Raw genomic sequence first — 19016 nt, forward strand, 5'->3', positions numbered from 1 at the left:
CCACACTCCTTCCCAGAGTTCTGGAGCAGTGTACCATGGCCTTCCCCTAATTACATCTGTTTTCTAATTTCCCATTGACCCCAAATGGGCCAGAAAGGGACAGATGAAGGGCCAGATGTGGCCTGTGGTCTGTCTGCTGTTGGTTGAGAAAGAAGTTAGAGATGAAGAAAATTGTACACGTCAGAGAGCCCCCTGAATGGGTCAAGTGACAGGGTCTCTTTAAATCTACTTTGGCGGTTTGATCATTCTGAAAGCGATTCTTGCCCATAAGGGCTCTTCTAATGAGGGAAGCATGTGAGCTCCCAGACAGACATGAAGAGTTTATGGTTTTTAATGTAATCATGAGCCGTGCTCCTCAGTAATGCAGACTATGGTCAGCATTGTTTAGGGATGAAAAGGTTTTTCACTGAACTCATGGGAGTGGAACTCCGGCCTGGAGGTAGATTACAAGAGAAGAACATACTCACGTTTACAGAACAGAAAAATGATTTAACTGTTTTTTGTTTTTATTCCCCCCCATCTCTGACCTCCCTCCTTCTCTCCATTAGTTTTTAGCAGCTACAATGACTGCTTTAACCATCTGCACTTTTTGTCTTTCAGATGGGAAGAAGAGTTTGCCAAGAGGACCAACCTGGAGTCCATGGTGGAGACCCTTCAGGAGGTAAGATGGAACGAGGCCGACAAAGAATAGAAACGTTAAACCCAATAAGATGGAGACCAGTCTCTGACATCTCTGCCTTGGTTTTTAGGAGGCTCAAGAAGCCTACAATGTCCACGATGAGCTCAACAACAAAATCGAGAGACTGAAATCGGAGCTGGTGGTCTTCAAAGGTCTGATGAGTGACGTAAGTACCCCCCCAGGAAAGCGACCACTTTTTTCCTGACATGGTCACTGCGGAATGTTTAACCCACACTGCTTCATCCATGTAAAACTGTCGGGCACTGAAGTGAAATGCAGAACTTCCCTCTATAGAACATAAAAAGTCCACTTGGCCCCCCGCTTCTCCATCAGCCAAAGTAACAGATTGGTGAGCTAGTTTTAAAGGGCCAGGATACTTACAATGAAGGTTATGTTGTGCAGTAGAGCTACTTGTATCCTTCACAAATAAAGAACGTTTGTAATCATTTCTATATCTGTACCGAGCGCTATATCCTGTTCCAAATACTATACAGGTACTGTACTTCAAGGGCCACAGTGTATAGTTTACAAATATTTGCTGGCTGGAAAAAAGAAATTAGTTGTATAAATGGATGAATAGATGTGCTCCAAGAAATCACTTCATATTAGAAGCCTCCCCATTACATCGGAACCCCCATCAGACCCCCTCCTATCACTTCAGAGTCCTCCTATCTGTCAGAGTCCTCCATGCATCTGGGTCCCCATCAGAGACCCCACCCGTACACATCAGGGTCCCCACCAGAGACCCCAACCATATACATCAGAATCCCCATCAGAGACTTACCTTGCATCAGGGTCCCCACCAGAACCCCCTCCCCTCCTTCCCATACATCAGGGTTCCTATATCGGAGACCCCCACCCATACACATCAGAATCCACATTAGGGTCCCCATCAGAGACTTCCCATCCATCAGCATCCCCATCAGAGACCTCACCCATAAACATAAGAATCCCCATTAGAGTCCTCCCATGCATCAGGTCCCCATCAGAGAACTCCCCCCCCCCCCCCCCCCCCCAATACATCAGGGTTCCCATCAGAGACCTCCCATCTATCAGTATCTCCATCAGAGACCCCCCTTACATCAGGGTCCCCTTCAGAGATCCCCCCCCCCATACATCAGGGTCCCCTTCAGAGATCCCCCCCCCATACATCAGGGTCCCCTTCAGAGATCCCCCCCCCATACATCAGGGTCCCCTTCAGAGATCCCCCCCCCATACATCAGGGTCCCCTTCAGAGATCCCCCCCATACATCAGGGTCCCCTTCAGAGATCCCCCCCCCCCATACATCAGGGTCCCCTTCAGAGATCCCCCCCCCCATACATCAGGGTCCCCTTCAGAGATCCCCCCCCCCATACATCAGAGATCTCCCATTCATCATCATCTCCATAAGGGTCCCCATCAGAGACCTCCCATCCATCAGCATCTCCATCAGAGGCCCCCATACATCAGGGACCCCGTCAGAGGTCCCCCACCATAATATATCAGGGTCCCCTTCAGAAATCCCCCCCATACATCAGTGTCCCCATTAGAGACCCCCCCCCCCCTCACATCAAGGTCAAAATCACACACCACCCTATACTTTAGGGTCCCCTTCCGAGATATCCCCCCCATACATCAGGGTCCCATCAGAAACACCCCTCTCCCATACATCAGGGTCCCATCAGAAACACCCCTCTCCCATACATCAGGGTCCCCATCAGAGACAACCCCCCACCCCCCCACATCAGGGTCAAAATCAGAAACCCCTTTACATCAGGGTCCCCATCTGAATCAGAAGAGACCACCAGATCAGAATCCTGTGTGGATAGGCTACCAACCCTAGCTGCAGGCCGAATAAGATCTCGGAGGACTGAATGTGGCCCCGGGCTGTAATTTGGAGGCCTCTGATCTAGAGCAAAGCATTTATAACACATTTTCCGACATCACCTATGGGCGAGTGGCACCAGTTGTTCCAAAGGAGAAAGCAAAGTGCCCCTGTAAAAGACGTCACCCAGCTTGGCAAAACCAAAGAATCTCCTGGCGGTGCAACAATGACTGCCACATGGCTCCCTGCCCAAAGTTCTGCAGGAGACCTCTTCCAATCTGTAACTGGCAACGGCGTAAAGGAGACCAAGTAGGATTACTGATGGGAGACTCATTTTCTTGGATGTTCTTTTTCCTGCACAATGATTGCACCCTCTTTTCAATATACACCCCGAATTCTTATGTTTGTGAATGGTATGAATAGCCCTCCTCAACCAGCACGGTCATTTGGCTCTACTGGCCCTTTAAACTGGACAATCTGTGTGTTTTAGAGGTGATTTTTGTGTGTTTTTTGGCCGTAAAATGATAGATTTGCAGTGATTGTGAGACTAACATGGTGCGTAGTACATGCATGACCTTTTATTGAGCATGTCCTGCTGGAACGGGGAAATGGGATTTCAAGCATTCTGGTACGGATATGAGGTCAGTGTGACTACGAATAGCTGAATCATCGAGAGGTTAAAGGGTGAGTCTGACTCTTTCTAGTTTGGGGAAACTCAACCATTCCAAAGTCATCCTTGTCTTTTCAGAATGGACCAACATGTGCCGGTACCTTTACTTGGGCTCAAGGGAACAAAAATGACTCAACAATTTACATTGTTGTCAATCAAGCCCTAAAGAAGGGGCCACTCATAGATTCCTTTGGATCCTTTTTTGGATTGACTTTTATTGGAATGAAGTTGTATCTGGACCCTTTGGTGGTGTGATGCAGTTTTATACCACATCAACTCTGGATGGGCGGTAAAATGGCTGCCATCCGCGCATCCTCACCGTTGCTCTTCATTTTTATGTTGTTATTGTTTATGCCTCGCATTAATCCCGAAATTGAAGCTTTGTGGGCCGCTGCAGTCAGACGATAAAATGACATTCAGAGGGTTAAAATAGTTCAGTGCGTTGGGTTGGGGAGCTCTGGGAGAACAATGAGGAATTGATGCCATATTAGGATTGCCGGCCAAGGAAACCAAACCATGAATAATGCGTGTGGAGTCTGCTGCCTGAAACCTGAGTCCGTGGAGCCGGCAGGAAATGTCTGTTCTTATGAACGGATAATATGCCTTTCTTTTTTTTTTTTTTTTTTTTTTTTTTCGTGGGATCTGCCCCATGCTAAGCCAAGTTTTGCCAAGTGATGCCACCAATTTTGTAGGATCTGCCCCATGCTAAGCCAAATTTTGCTGAGTAATGCCACCAATTTTGTGGGATCTGCCCCATGCTAAGCCAAGTTTTGCCGAGTGATGCCACCAATTTTGTAGGATCTGCCCCATGCTAAGTCAAGTTTTGCCGAGTGATACCGCCAATTTCGTGGGGTCTGCCCCATGCTAAGCCAAGTGATGCCACCAATTTTGTGGGATCTGCCCCATGCTAAGCCAAGTTTTGCCCAGTGATGCCACCAATTTTGTGGGATCTGCCTCATGCTAAGCCAAGTTTTGCCGAGTGATGCCACCAATTTTGTGGGATCTGCCCCATGCTAAGCCAAGTTTTGCCCAGTGATGCCACCAATTTTGTGGGATCTGCCCCATGCTAAGCCAAGTTTTGCTGAGTGATGCCACCAATTTTGTGGGATCTGCCCCATGCTAAGCCAAGTTTTGCCCAGTGATGCCACCAATTTTGTGGGATCTGCCCCATGCTAAGCCAAGTTTTGCCCAGTGATGCCACCATTTTCATGGGATCTGCCCCATGCTAAGCCAAGTTTTGCTGAGCGATGCCACCAATTTCGTGGGATCTGCCCCATGCTAAGCCGAGTGATGCCACCAATTTTGCCAGCTTTTGACGCTAGTGTGAAAGGGCTCATTCACACTAAATTAGTGGTAACGCTCTGCAGTTGAGCTGCGTTTTTACCATGACCCTCCAACTGCTTTTCCTGCTGCCTTGCAGGAATTCTACCCCCTGTTGCTTCCGATGGGCATAGCGCCTGCCAAATACTCTCTTCAGAGACCAAACCTAATGTAAACCGCCCACAAGGCTGCATTCACACCTCAGCGCTTTGTAGCTCTAGGACAATGGTCTGCAAACTGTGGCCCGGGGGCCAGATGCAGCCCGGGGGCCAGATGCAGCCCTTTGCTTGCTTTTATCTGGCCCTTGGGTCGTTATTCCCCCCCAACTGTCAGCAACAGTGGGGCATAGTTACTGACACAGACAATGGGGCACTAGTTCCCTCACTGACACCAATGAAGGGACACTATTCCTCGATGGGGAGCTATTCCTCCCAGTGGCACCAACGATAGGGCGCTGTTCCTCCCAGTGGCACCAACAAAGGGGCACTATTCCTCCCTCTAATACCAATGATGGGGCACTATTCCTCCCACTGGCACCAGTGATGGGGCACTATTCCTCCCACTGGCACCAGTGATGGGGCACTATTCCTCCCACTGACACCAACGATGGGACACTATTCCTCCCACTGGCACCAACGATGGGACACTATTCCTCCCACTGGCACCAACGATGGGGCACTATTCCTCCCACTGGCACCAACGATGGGGCACTATTCCTCCCACTGGCACCAACGATGGGACACTATTCCTCCCACTGGCACCAACGATGGGACACTATTCCTCCCACTGGCACCAACGATGGGGCACTATTCCTCCCACTGGCACCAACGATGGGGCACTATTCCTCCCACTGGCACCAACGATGGGGCACTATTCCTCCCACTGGCACCAACGATGGGGCACTATTCCTCCCACTGGCACCAACGATGGGGCACTATTCCTCCCACTGGCACCAACGATGGGGCACTATTCCTCCCACTGGCACCAACGATGGGGCACTATTCCTCCCACTGGCACCAACGATGGGGCACTATTCCTCCCACTGGCACCAACGATGGGGCACTATTCCTCCCACTGGCACCAACGATGGGGCACTATTCCTCCCACTGGCACCAACGATGGGGCACTATTCCTCCCACTGGCACCAACGATGGGGCACTATTCCTCCCACTGGCACCAACGATGGGGCACTATTCCTCCCACTGGCACCAACGATGGGGCACTATTCCTCCCACCTGCTACAGTCTGGACCCCGTAGAGTTTTAAGGACAGTAATATGGCCGTTTGTTTAGGAACTTTGGAGACCCCTTCTCTAGGATGCCCAACAACAAAATCCCATTCATGTCAATGGCCCCTGTTCACACTCAAATGGGTATAGGGGGCCACTGAAATGAATGGGATTTTGCTTGTTGGGCATCTTCAGGCTGCGAAGCGCTCAGGTGTGAATGCAGCCTAAGAGTTCAAAAAGTGGAATTGCAAAATCTGCAACAGAGAATTCTGTTTTTTTAAGGCAGTTCCCCGTTCACCAAATACAACAAATGTGGGATTTTCACCAAAACCAGCCAGTTCTGCTCTCCCGGCACGGCGTGTGTTAATTTCCAGCTTCTCCAAAACAAGATCTCTTTGTCTCCAAGTCCGGGATGGCGGCTGCGCTCTGCGCCTTTTCATTGGTTTTGTTTTTTCTATTTTTATCCGCGTACGGTTTTTTGGCGAGCCGTTCAGAGCCGGATCAGAGTCGCTCAGCGGAGTGCGGAGTTTGGTAATCCTCGGAGGGCGTTTTTCTCTTCACCTTTTGTCTCGCATAACAAGCTGATCCCAGAGTCTGAAGGGTTGAAGATACAATATATGGGTGAAATGTGACATAAAGGAGTTAAAAAAAAAACAAGAAAAACCCCAAAAACGCTCATTTCCATGGTTTGTGAATAGAAGTGTATGTGGTGGGAGCCATGCCGTCCCTTTAAAGTAGAATTTCAGGCTTAACATAACTAGTCCTAAATCTGTCTCCTCCCCCTTCTAACACCTATGTGCCTGTTCTCAGCCCGCTCCAGTCCAGTCATGTGATCCCCTGTGGCAGCTGCAGGGGAGAGGAGGGAGCGCTGACAACAAATGGGCCATTCTCAGCCCGCTCCAGTCCAGTCATGTGATCCCCTGTGGCAGCTGCAGGGGAGAGGAAGAGTGCCACCCACGGCTGGGAATGCTTTGGTGCAGTGACGTCATCAAGGCAATCCCAGGCATTGTTGGCACTCTTCCTCTCCCCTGCAGCAGCCACAGGGGATCACTTGACTGGACTGGAGCCAGCTAAGAATGGCCCATTTGTTAGCGCTCCCTCCTCTCCCCTGCAGCTGCCACAGGGGATCACATGACTGGACTGGAGCCAGCTGAGAATGGCCCATTTGTTGTCAGCGCTCCCTCCTCTCCCCTGCAGCTGCCACAGGGGATCACATGACTGGACTGGAGCAGGCTGAGAATGGCCCATTTGTTGTCAGCGCTCCCTCCTCTCCCCTGCTGCTGCCACCGCTGGATGAAACAGGGGAGCCATTGGATTATGTGACCGGGCTGGGAATAGGTAAGGATAGATGTCCTTCTTACACAGGTTAGTCAGCATCTTTCCATAGTTAGTCTGGCTGAAAAAATACAAAAGTCCATCCAATTCAACTAAAAAAAAAAAACTGCTCTGTCCATGTGTCTGTCCCATGGCAGGTAGGTGTACATGGAGAGTCGTAGGCTCCATGGTAAGCTGCATTCACATGCTCTGTCCATGTGTCTGTCCCAGGGCAGGTAGGTGTACCTGGAGAGGCGTAGGCTCCATTGTAAGCCATGTTCATATGCTCTGTCCATGTGTCTGTCCCATGGCAGGTAGGTGTACCTGGAGAGGCGTAGGCTCCATTGTAAGCCATGTTCATATGCTCTGTCCATGTGTCTGTCCCAGGGCAGGTAGGTGTACCTGGAGAGGCGTAGGCTCCATTGTAAGCCATGTTCATATGCTCTGTCCCATGGCAGGTAGGTGTACCTGGAGAGGCGTAGGCTCCATGGTAAGCTGCATTCACATGCTCTGTCCATGTGTCTGTCCCAGGGCAGGTAGGTGTACCTGGAGAGGCGTAGGCTCCGGCTCTATAGAGGAATCCCTTTCTTTACATAAGTGTTCACACTAAGAGCTCGATTTGTGAGCACAGAAGGGAGGCAACCGCCCAACTGACAATGAAGATTGTAGAGTACGTGGAATGTGGCAGGTCGACTCTCAGGGAGTTGATGGACGTTGTGCGTGTTTAGTCGGTGGAGTTGGTTGCGAGGATTATTAAAACACAAACATATTTTCTATTGTATTCGGCAACAAAAATATTGATGTCGGAGCGAGCCGCCCGTAATTGCCCCAGATTGCTGGGCGCTTATATCAGCTGAGTGACGCAAGTCGGTTGTCTGGAAGTTCTCTAGTCGGTTGAAGAAAACAGACAAGGGGCCACCAATAAAGGACTTCAGACACCTGAACATGGGGCACCTCCTAATGACCTCCTAATGTCTGCACCATAAAACTGAATGAAATGGAGCAATTCTTCCGGAGACAAAACATCCCAAAGCATTAAAACTCCCCCAAATGGCACGCCACCGGTCCCTCCTAAATAGTATCACCTAGCGGGGAACTCAGATTTATCCCCAAGCTGAACAGACCCGGGTCAGTAAACCGTTTATTATGATTGATATCTCACACATACAGCCATTGACATGAGATCTATCCATCATATTTTCTCATCATTCACTGATGCAGGTCTGTTCAACTCGAGGCTCAATCAGATCTCCCTGCTAGGCGATACTTTCGGGGGATGGGTGGAAAGACATTGGGGTATTTTTAATGCAGTGGGATGTTTTGTCCTTTGTACAGTGTTTGCAAAATAAAGAATTGCTTCATTTCATTCAGTTTTGTGGTGAAGAGATTCTTTAAGGGTGTCCCTTCTTCTGTGTGTTTTTGTGAGAGCTTAGAGCACGGTTTTGGGTATAACTTCTTAGAGCCAATCAGATGTTCTGCAGCTCACAAGACTGTATAATTCTTAAGTTGCTAAAACTGCCATTTGCTTCTCCCAGGATTGCAGTTTGCTTTGACTGTCCATAGTGGACTATGACCCATCTACACTTGGTTGCGATCATCCAAAGTTTGCTATGACCGTCCATAGCTGGCTGTTGTCATCCTTAGTTTGGTAGGACCCATCTACGGTTGGTTGTGGACATCCATAATTTGGGCAGGATCCATTTACGGTTGGCTGTGATCAATACATGGGAAGGACCCATCTACGGTTGGTTGTGGACATCCATAATTGGGTAGGATCCATTTACAGTTGGCTGTGGTCATCAATACATGGGAAGGACCCATCTACGGTTGGCTGTGGCTGTGCATAGTTGGCTATGAGCCCGTCTACAGTTGGCCCATAGTTTGCTATGACCAGCCATAGCTGGCTGTGGTCATTCATAGTTTGGTAGGACCCATCTACGGTTGGTTGTGGTCATCCATAGTTTGGTAGGACCCATCTACGGTTGGTTGTGGTAAACAATACATGGGAAAGACCCATCTATGTTTGGCTGTGGCTGTCCATAGTTGGCTATGAGCCATCTACAGTTGGCCCATAGTTTGCTATGATCATCTATAGTTGGCTGTGGTCATCCACCATGGGGTATGGCCCATCTACCATTGGCTGTGAGTGTTCATAGTTGGCCATGACCCATCTACAGATGGTTGTAACTGTCTATAGTTGCTTATGACCCATCTACAGTTGGGTCATAGACAATTATGGACAATCACAGCCAACTGTAGATGGGTCATGGCCAACTATGGATGATCACAGCTAACAGTAGATGGGTCATGGCCAACTGTGGATGACCACGGCCAACTGTACATGGGTCATGGCCAACTAAAGATGACCCCAGCCAACTGAAAACTGGTCATAGCCAACTGTACATGGGTCATAGCCATCTACAGTTGGCTGTGACTGTCCATAGTTGGCTATGACCTTACAGTTGGCAGTGCTCATCACCCATAGTTGGCTATGACCCATCTACTGTTGGCCATCTATGGATAGTCACAGCCATGACCCATCTACAGCTGGTTGTGACTGTCCATATTTGGCTATAACCCATCTACAGTTGGCTGTGACTAGTCTACAGTTGGGTCATGGCCAACTGTGGACGGTCATGGCCAACTATGGATGACCATAGCCAACTACAGAAAGTCATTGACAGTTGGCTGTGACTGTTCATAGTTGGCTGTAGTCTTCCATAGTTGGCTATGACCCGTCTACAGTTGGCTGTGACCATCCATACCTGGCTTTGATCATCCGAAGTTGGCTATGAACAAGTGCAGTACTAGGTACCTGTGATCCAGAATCCGTTGTGTTTATCTAGTGGTCACGAGAAATGAAGTCTGTGGTTTTTAGAGACATTCACTAACCAGTTTTGACCAGGTGACTGAAATTAAAAATTTTGGGGATTTCCGCTTTCCTGTAACTTGCAGAGAAATCAACGTTTTGTGTTACAGCAAAGATATACTATTTATTTTTTTTTTAAAAGGGTCAGACCACCCAAAACTTCTCTTTTGACTACAGGTGAGCAGACTAATCTGCCATTGATGCCTCTGTTTCCTCCCACCTCAGATCCCTACCTAAGGTGTGGTTTACAAATCTGGAAATTTTAGGCACAGAGACCACTGGAGTCCCTCAGAGCCAGTTAGATGGCTGAATCGTCCATCGGTCACATCAGAGTGAGCTCACCCTTTTTAAATCGTAGACGACCATTTTTGGATGCAACCTAACTTGACTTACAATTTTCACTATAGTGTGAATTATTCAGGCAAATGTTATAGTCTGTTGGGTCACGCCGAATCAATCTGATCTTTGGCAGGGAGTCGATTTTTTTCCATTGTTCAGTGCAGCAGCTCAACGTTCTGCAGTCACCCGGCCTGCCCTGCTGGCTTGAATGGCTTGTTTTATAAATTGCATGTTGGTGGAATCGTTCCTCTCTTGAAGGTTGAACCCTATGGCATTAATCGTATAGCACAACCGCAGACCGATCACGAATGACATACACAGTACTGAATGTGATTTATACAATGTAGAAAATAAGGTTTTTGTACAAGATTTATATAAAAAATAAGAGAAAGAGAAGATAATATCCAAAATATCCCCCGCAGCCTATGACCGATCTCGACTCAAAGATCCAGGAAAAAGCCATGAAGGTGGACATGGATATCTGCAGGCGGATTGATATCACCGCCAAGCTGTGTGATGTGGCACAGCAGCGCAATTCCGAGGACGTATCCAGGATGTTCCAGGTGACGGAACTTCTCTCTTTCTCTCTGTTTTGACCTTCTCATCCGGCCAAGCGGTCCGCTCTGGGACCCCCTTTTCCTTTTTATTATGTAACGTAAGCACAAAGTCTGGGGACCCATCCTCTATTGGGGGATCATTTGCTTGGTTGGTGTTGCGATTCCAGTTGTCTATTGCTGCGTTCACAATTCATCGGCGCAGCAACAAAGAAAGGTAAACTAAGATCCGGGGAGGTTCATTGGAAGCCGAACTCCAGGCTGATGGGTAGATACACACGAGAGATGTTCTTTATACAGGCGGACCTCCGTTTACAAACGCCTCGGTGAACGGAATTTTCGGTTTACGAATGAAAATCCGTTGAAAATAACGCCTCGGTTTACAAATTTCTTTTGCAATACGAACGAATTAATTGGTTTTCAACGCATTTACAAATTTTGTTTTTAATCGTGTCCCTGTACAGTATTTATGCCTTTAAAGTGCACTTTATAAAGAGTTTTCAACAGATAAAAAAAAACTTTTTTTTACTTTTTTGTGACCTCCGTAAATGCATTGAAAACCAATTAATCCGTACTGGAGGTCAGAAAAAAAAAAAAAAAAAAAAAAGTATTTTATCTGTTGAAAACTCTTTATAAAGTGCACTTTAAAGGCATAAATACTGTACAGGGTCATAATTACAAATTAATTCAGAACAAATTAATTGGTTTTTAATGCATTTTACAAATTAATTTTTTATCATGACCCTGTACAGTATTTATGCCTTTTTTAAAGTGCACTTTATAAAGAGTTTTCAACAGAAGACTTTTTTTTACTTTTTTATGACCTCCGTAAATGCATTGAAAACCAAAATAATCTGTTCCGGAGGTCAGAAAAAAGTAAAAAAAAGTATTTTATCTGTTGAAAACTCTTTATAAAGTGCACTTTAAAGGCATAAATACTGTACAGGGTCATGATAAATTAATTTGTAAAAACCAATTAATTCTGAATTAATTTGTAATTATGACCCTGTATAGTATTTATGCCTTTAAAGTGCACTTTATAAAGAGTTTTCAACAGATAAAATATATATATTTTTTTTCTTTTTTTTTTCTGACCCCTGGAACGGATTAATTGGTTCTCAATGCATTTACAATTTATTTATTATTATTTTTTTTTTTTAATCCTGTCCCTTTTATGCCTTTTAAAGTGCACTTTATGAAGAGTTTTGAACAGATAAAACTTTTTTTAAAGGCATAAAGGGACAGGATTTAAAAAAATAAATAAATTGTAAATACATTGAAAAACAATATGTTCCGGAGGTCAGAAAAAGAGTAAAAAAAAAAAAAAAAGTTTTATCTGTTCAAAACTCTTCATACTTTTTTTTTTTTTTTTGACCTCCAAAATGGATTAATTGGTTTTCAATGCATTTACGATTTTTTTTTTTTTTTTTTTTTAATCATGTCCCTGTACAGTATTTATGCCTTTTAAAGTGCACTTTATAAAGAGTTTTGAACAGATAAAAGACTTATTTTTTTACTTTTTTTTTTTTTTTTTTTTTTACCTCCGGAAAAGATTAATTGTTTTCAATGCATTCCTATGGGAAACCGCGTTTCGGTTTCTGAATTTTCCGCAATATGAAATGTCCCGCAGAACGCATTACATTTGTAAACCGAGGTACGCCTGTACACACACTTTATATATACAAATCCCTTGAGAGGTAGCTCATAATATAAATATATATATATAATGTGTATGTAAACACACACTCTATGAGCTACCTATCCAGGGATTTGTTCGTTCAGTTCTGAGTGACACCATAGGCTATACAGCACAGCTGTGTCTGGCAGGGCAGGAGACCTGATTTTTCTCTGCTGCAGTTAGTCCATACTTACAGGTCTTGCTCCTCCCCCAGCCACTGATTGGACAGTGAGTGGAGAAGCCTCAGCCTGAGATACTCTCTCCTTCCATCCACATAGGTCACCAAGGCAGGGCAGTTGATTGGCTCCTCGTGCTGCTCCTCCCAATCGGTCACGTTAATCAGATTCAGACAAAAGTGTAGCTACAGTCATGGCCGAAATTGTTGGCACCCTTGATATTTCTCCAGGAAATCATGTATTTCTCACGAAACGTATTGCATTAACACATGTTTTGCTATACACATGTTTATTCCCTTTGTGTGTATTGGGACAAAACAAAAAAAGGGAGGAAAGAAAGCAAATTCGACATAATGTCACACAAACCTCCAAAAATGGGCTGGACAAAAGTATTGGCACCCTTTCACAACTGCGGATAAATAAGAATGTTACAAGCATGTGATGCTCCTGTAAACTCACCTGGGGCAAGTAACAGGTGTGGGCAATATAGAAATCACACCTGAAAGCAGATAAAAAGGAGAGACGTTCACTTAACCTTTGCATTGTGTGTCTGTCTGTGCCACACTAAGCATGGACAACAGAAAGAGGAGACGAGAACTGTCTGAGGACCTGAGAACCAAAATTGTGGCAAAATATCAACAATCTCAAGGTTACAAGTCCATCTCCAGAGAACTAGATTTGCCTTTGTCCACAGTGCGCAACATTATCAAGAAGTTTGCAACCCATGGCACTGTAGCTAATCTCCCTGGTCGTGGACGGATGAGGAAAATTGATGAAAGATTGCAACGCAGAATAGTCCGGATGGTGGATAAGCAGCCCCAAACATGTTCCAAAGACATTCAAGCTGTCCTGCAGGCTCAGGGAGCATCAGTGTCAGCGCGAACTATCCGTCGACATTTAAATGAAATGAAACGCTATGGCAGGAGACCCAGGAGGACCCCACTGCTGACACAGAGACATAAAAAAGCAAGACTACAGTTTGCCAAAATGTACTTGAGTAAGCCAAAAGCCTTCTGGGAAAACGTCTTGTGGACAGATGAGACCAAGATAGAGCTTTTCGGTAAAGCACATCATTCTACTGTTTACCGAAAACGGAATGAGGCCTACAAAGAACAAAACACAGTACCTACGGTAAAATATGGTGGAGGTTCAATGATGTTTTGGGGTTGTTTTGCTGCCTCTGGCACTGGGTGCCTTGACTGTGTGCAAGGCATCATGAAATCTGAGGATTACCAAAGGATTTTGGGTCGCACTGTAGGGCCCAGTGTCAGAAAGCTGGGTTTGCGTCCAAGATCCTGGGTCTTCCAGCAGGACAATGACCCCAAACATACGTCAAAAAGCACTCAGAAATGGATGGCAAAGAAGCGCTGGAGAGTTCTGAAGTGGCCAGCAATGAGCCCAGATCTAAATCCCATTGAACACCTGTGGAGAGATCTTAAAATTGCTGTTGGGAAAAGGTGTCCTTCCAATAAGAGAGACCTGGAGCTGTTTGCAAAGGAAGAGTGGTCCAAAATTCCGGGTGAGAGGTGTCAGAAGCTTATTGATGGTTATAGGAAGCGACTGATTTCAGTTATGTTTTCCAAAGGGTGTGCAACCAAATATTAAGTTAAGGGTGCCAATACTTTTGTCCAGCCCATTTTTGGGGTTTTGTGTGACATTATGTCATATTTGCTTTTCTGCCTCTGTTTTATATTTGTTCCAATACATACAAAGGGAATAAACATGTGTATAGCAAAACATGTGTTAATGCAATACCTTTTTTGTGTGAAATACTTGATTTTCAGGAAAAATATCAAGGGTGCCAACAATTTCGGCCATGACTGTATATATAAATAAATGTAACAATGTATTATACAGAAGAGCATTTCTTTGTGTATTTTCTGTCCGCTCGGAGTTCAGCTTTAGGGCCGTGTCAGCTTTGCTGCGTTTTATTCTTTGACTTCTTCCCATCACGGTAGCCACCACCAGCCACGCAAATAGAAGGTTTTCCTCCCATGGTTGTGCGGTGCAGGTGCAGCGGTGCAGGTCGGAGCCTCTGCTCATTGTGTTCTGTAACATTGTGATTTGTAACTCTGTATCTCCCTCCTGTCCTGTGTGATGTGTGGGGACCGTAGACTAGGGCTTTGCTCTGTGCTGTGCATCCTGCTCTGCATTGCATGCGTGCCACGGCCGAGGCTGCCACTGAATGTGCACACAGCGTCCATCCTACCCACTGAGCCACACGGGCCGGACACAGGAGAGGTTTGTGACTCACGAGGCTTCTATCTCCGAAGGTGGGGCCGTGACGAAAAAGAGGGAGAAGAAGCTGACCAATGAGGACAACCTCTCTGAGCAAGACGCCGACGCCGGCCACTTCTCCGAGGACGAGGTCAGCTGTTCCCTCAACATCACCGATGAGATGAAGAGAATGTTCAACCAGCTGTGAGTATGGTGGGGTGCCCCTCGTGGGACCAGGGGGGGGCTGAGGTGTCACTAAATATTATGTTGTGTATGTTAGGACAAGTAATCCTGAAGTGGAATTTGGGGCTTTCGACAGGATCCCGGTGGAGCCTATGTCATTGGTGTCAGTGGGAGGAATACTGCCCCATCATTGGTGTCAGGGCACTGTTCCTCCCACTGACACCGACGATGGGGCACTATTCCTCCCACTGACACCAATGATGGGGCACTGTTCCTTCCACTGATACCAATGATGGGGCACTATTCCTCCCACTGACACCAATGATGGGACACTGTTCCTCCCACTGACACCAATGATGGGACACTGTTCCTCCCACTGACACCAATGATGGGACACTGTTCCTCCCACTGACACCAATGATGGGACACTTTTCCTCCCACTGACACCTACGATGGGGCACTATTCCTCCCACTGACACCAATGATGGGGCACTATTCCTCCCACTGACACCAACGATGGGGCACTGTTCCTCCCACTGACACCAACGATGGGGCACTGTTCCTCCCACTGACACCAACGATGGGGCACTGTTCCTCCCACTGACACCAACGATGGGGCACTGTTCCTCCCACTGACACCAATGATGGGACACTGTTCCTCCCACTGACACCAATGATGGGACACTGTTCCTCCCACTGACACCAATGATGGGGCACTGTTCCTCCCACTGACACCAATGATGGGGCACTGTTCCTCCCACTGACACCAATGATGGGGCACTGTTCCTCCCACTGACACCAATGATGGGGCACTGTTCCTCCCACTGACACCAATGATGGGGGCACTGTTCCTCCCACTGACACCAATGATGGGACACTGTTCCTCCCACTGACACCAACGATGGGGCACTATTCCTCCCACTGACACCACCCACCAATGGCAGTGGGAGAAATAGTGCCCTGACACCAGTTATGGGACACTACTCCTGCCACTGACACCAATGATGGGGCATTTTCTACCTCCAATGGCCTTAGTCTGGCCCCCATAAAGCCTGAAGGACCATAAACTGGCCCTTTTAATGTCGGACGTTTGGAGACCCCCCCGGTATAGGGCCCCTCCGGATGAATTTCCTGGACGGGCCCCGTGTGAATGCAATAAGAGGAGTCTGCGGTGGAAGTGAATGGCCCCCGATAAGCGGTAGCCGTTTCCTGTGTTAGCAGACTGCTGTCCTGGGAAGGGATGTGAGGCTGGAAGTCTCAGCCAAGTCTGTCTGCATCCCGTCTCTGCGTCTGTTAGAGGGGAGGGAGGAGCTTGTATGAAAGCTGCTGAGTGAGCCAGACAATCCCTGACCTGCTGATGTCATACTGCGACCGCCGGGGCGAGGACGGAAATAAATCCCATATATTGGGACGTTCTATTTACATCTTCTGGCGGCCGGACCTGCCTGAGTCTGAGGTCCGGGCACCCCCCCCCCCCCCCCCCCCGAGTCTGTTCCTCCCACTGACACCAATGATGGGGCAGTCTTCCTCCCACCAATACAATGATGGAATGCTATTTCTCCCACTGACACCACTGAACGGGGCACTGATACAATGTTGGAATAGCGCCCCAACACTGGTGTCAGCGGGAGGAGCCGTGCCCCAACTCTGGTGTCAGCGGGAGGAACACGATTTCTCCCACTGACACCAATGATGGGGCGCTATGCCTCCCACTGACACCAATGATGGGGCGCTATGCCTCCCACTGACGCCAATGATGGGGCACTATGCCTCCCACTGACGCCAATGATGGGGCACTATTCCTCCCACTGACGCCAATGATGGGGCACTATTCCTCCCACTGACACCAATGATGGGGCACTATTCCTCCCACTGACACCAATGATGGGGCACTATTCCTCCCACTGACACCAATGATGGGGCACTATTCCTCCCACTGACACCAATGATGGGGCACTATTCCTCCCACTGACACCAATGATGGGGCACTATTCCTCCCACTGACACTAATGATGGGGCACTATTCCTCCCACTGACACCAATGACGGGCGCACTATGCCTCCCACTGACACCAATGACGGGCGCACTATGCCTCCCACTGACACCAATGACGGGCGCACTATGCCTCCCACTGACACCAATGACGGGCGCACTATGCCTCCCACTGACACCAATGACGGGCGCACTATGCCTCCCACTGACACCAATGACGGGCGCACTATGCCTCCCACTGACACCAATGACGGGGCACTATTCCTCCCACTGACACCAATGACGGGGCACTATTCCTCCCACTGACACCAATGACGGGGCACTATTCCTCCCACTGACACCAATGACGGGGCACTATTCCTCCCACTGATACCAATGACGGGGCACTATGCCTCCCACTGACACCAATGACGGGCGCACTATGCCTCCCACTGACACCAATGACAGGCGCACTATGCCTCCCACTGACACCAATGACGGGCGCACTATGCCTCCCACTGACACCAATGACGGGCGCACTATGCCTCCCACTGACACCAATGACGGGCGCACTATGCCTCCCACTGACACCAATGACGGGCGCACTATGCCTCCCACTGACACCAACGATGGGGCACTATTCCTCCACTGACACCAATGACGGGCGCACTATGCCTCCCACTGACACCAACGATGGGGCACTATTCCTCCCACTGACACCAATGACGGGCGCACTATGCCTCCCACTGACACCAACGATGGGGCACTATTCCTCCCACTGACACCAATGACGGGCGCACTATGCCTCCCACTGACACCAACGATGGGGCACTATTCCTCCCACTGACACCAACGATGGGGCGCTCTTCCTTCTGCTAGGAATAAAAGTCGGTTTATTCGAACAACAGAATCTGCTTTGTGTGGTACAAGCCAATTGCCATCAATCCTGACACCACAGCGCCACCTAGTGGACGTCCTGGAATCAAACCTCTCTGACACCATCCTCATCCTCTTACCCGGGTGACAATGTTTGTTCTCAAAGTATCGCTGCGTCAATTTTCGAACCATTTTCATAATGCGAGTCATTTTTGTCATTTTACAGGCGGGAGACGTACGACTTCGATGACGACTGCGACAGTTTGACGTGGGAGGAGAACGAAGACACGCTGCTGCTGTGGGAAGATTTCGCAAACTGTAACCCCACGCCGGTGGAGGTCCCGGGAGAGGCGAGTCGTTTATCTGCTCAGAATGTCAGTTTTACACATTAAATCCCGTAGTAGCTTTCATTTTATACATTTTTCCTGGGGAGGGGGGCAGCTTAAAAAAATTTGCTATTGAAAAGCACAAAAAAAAAAATTGCACCTTTTGCGTTTGACCCCTCAGCCAGAACTCCCCCCTCCCCCCATTGCTACCACAACTGTTGTGCTCCAATCAGCGCAAGGTGTGTGTGTGTGGGGGGGGGGGGGGGGCCGGGTTGGGTTGTCGGAAGAAAGTGCTTTTTTTTTTGTTTTGTTTTGTTTTTTTTGTTTTTTTTTCAATAAGTGTTATTCAAAGTTTTATCTGATTTTGTATATTGAAAACATTTGATGGTTAAGAAAAAGTAAAATTTGAAGGTTGAACGCAGAAGATGAACATCAGAAGGTCCCAATATTTCGGTTAGGACCTATCAGAGGTATTGGGCCCCTTTCATGCTGAAGCGCAATAAAAATATTTTCCTTTGAAATGTGACGGATCTGTTCCGAGCCCTGCAGTGCGGGTGTGGGGCGTTTCACGTCCTGCCTGCTGCGTCTTTGGTGCCCTGTGTCTCCGCCATCCCGTGTCCTACCAACCGATGAAATTGTTGGTTCCCCAGGACGTGTCGTGCGCCTGCGCAGCTTTCTGGGTTGCTGACAGGAGTACAGATAGGGGGAGAGTGCCGGGAGGAGGCGCAGGCTGTGCTTTCTCCTTCCACCCTGTATAGAGGAGATGGGGCAGAACACACAGAGATCAGAAAGCACAAGGTTTGATTATCCG

At 47.9% G+C, this 19016-nt stretch overlaps 1 protein-coding gene across 1 annotated transcript; it reads left to right on the plus strand.

Moving 5' to 3' along the window:
• Window positions 1-390: 390 nt before the first annotated feature.
• Window positions 391-18338, plus strand: LOC149431177 (intermediate filament family orphan 2-like). The gene is made up of 6 exons (XM_089665824.1): window positions 391-439; window positions 549-661; window positions 750-845; window positions 10647-10787; window positions 14890-15053; window positions 18106-18338. The coding sequence occupies exons 1-6, from the start codon at window positions 391-393 to the stop codon at window positions 18269-18271; spliced, it is 729 nt and encodes a 242-aa protein (XP_089521950.1). The 3' UTR covers window positions 18272-18338.
• The last annotated feature ends 678 nt before the right edge of the window (window positions 18339-19016 follow it).

Source organism: Staurois parvus, unplaced genomic scaffold, assembly GCF_062004578.1.
Source record: "Staurois parvus isolate SC_StPar_1 unplaced genomic scaffold, SC_StPar_1.0 ptg002364l, whole genome shotgun sequence".
Taxonomy (NCBI): Eukaryota; Metazoa; Chordata; class Amphibia; order Anura; family Ranidae; genus Staurois; species Staurois parvus.

Excerpts from the sequence above, each read along its gene's own strand:
- LOC149431177 (XM_089665824.1), top strand. The coding sequence starts at position 391 with ATGAAAAGGTTTTTCACTGAACTCATGGGAGTGGAACTCCGGCCTGGA. Across the intron at positions 440-548 it reads AGTGGAACTCCGGCCTGGAG|TTTTTAGCAGCTACAATGAC; the intron begins GTAGATTACAAG and ends TCTCTCCATTAG. Across the intron at positions 10,788-14,889 it reads ACGTATCCAGGATGTTCCAG|GCTTCTATCTCCGAAGGTGG; the intron begins GTGACGGAACTT and ends GTGACTCACGAG.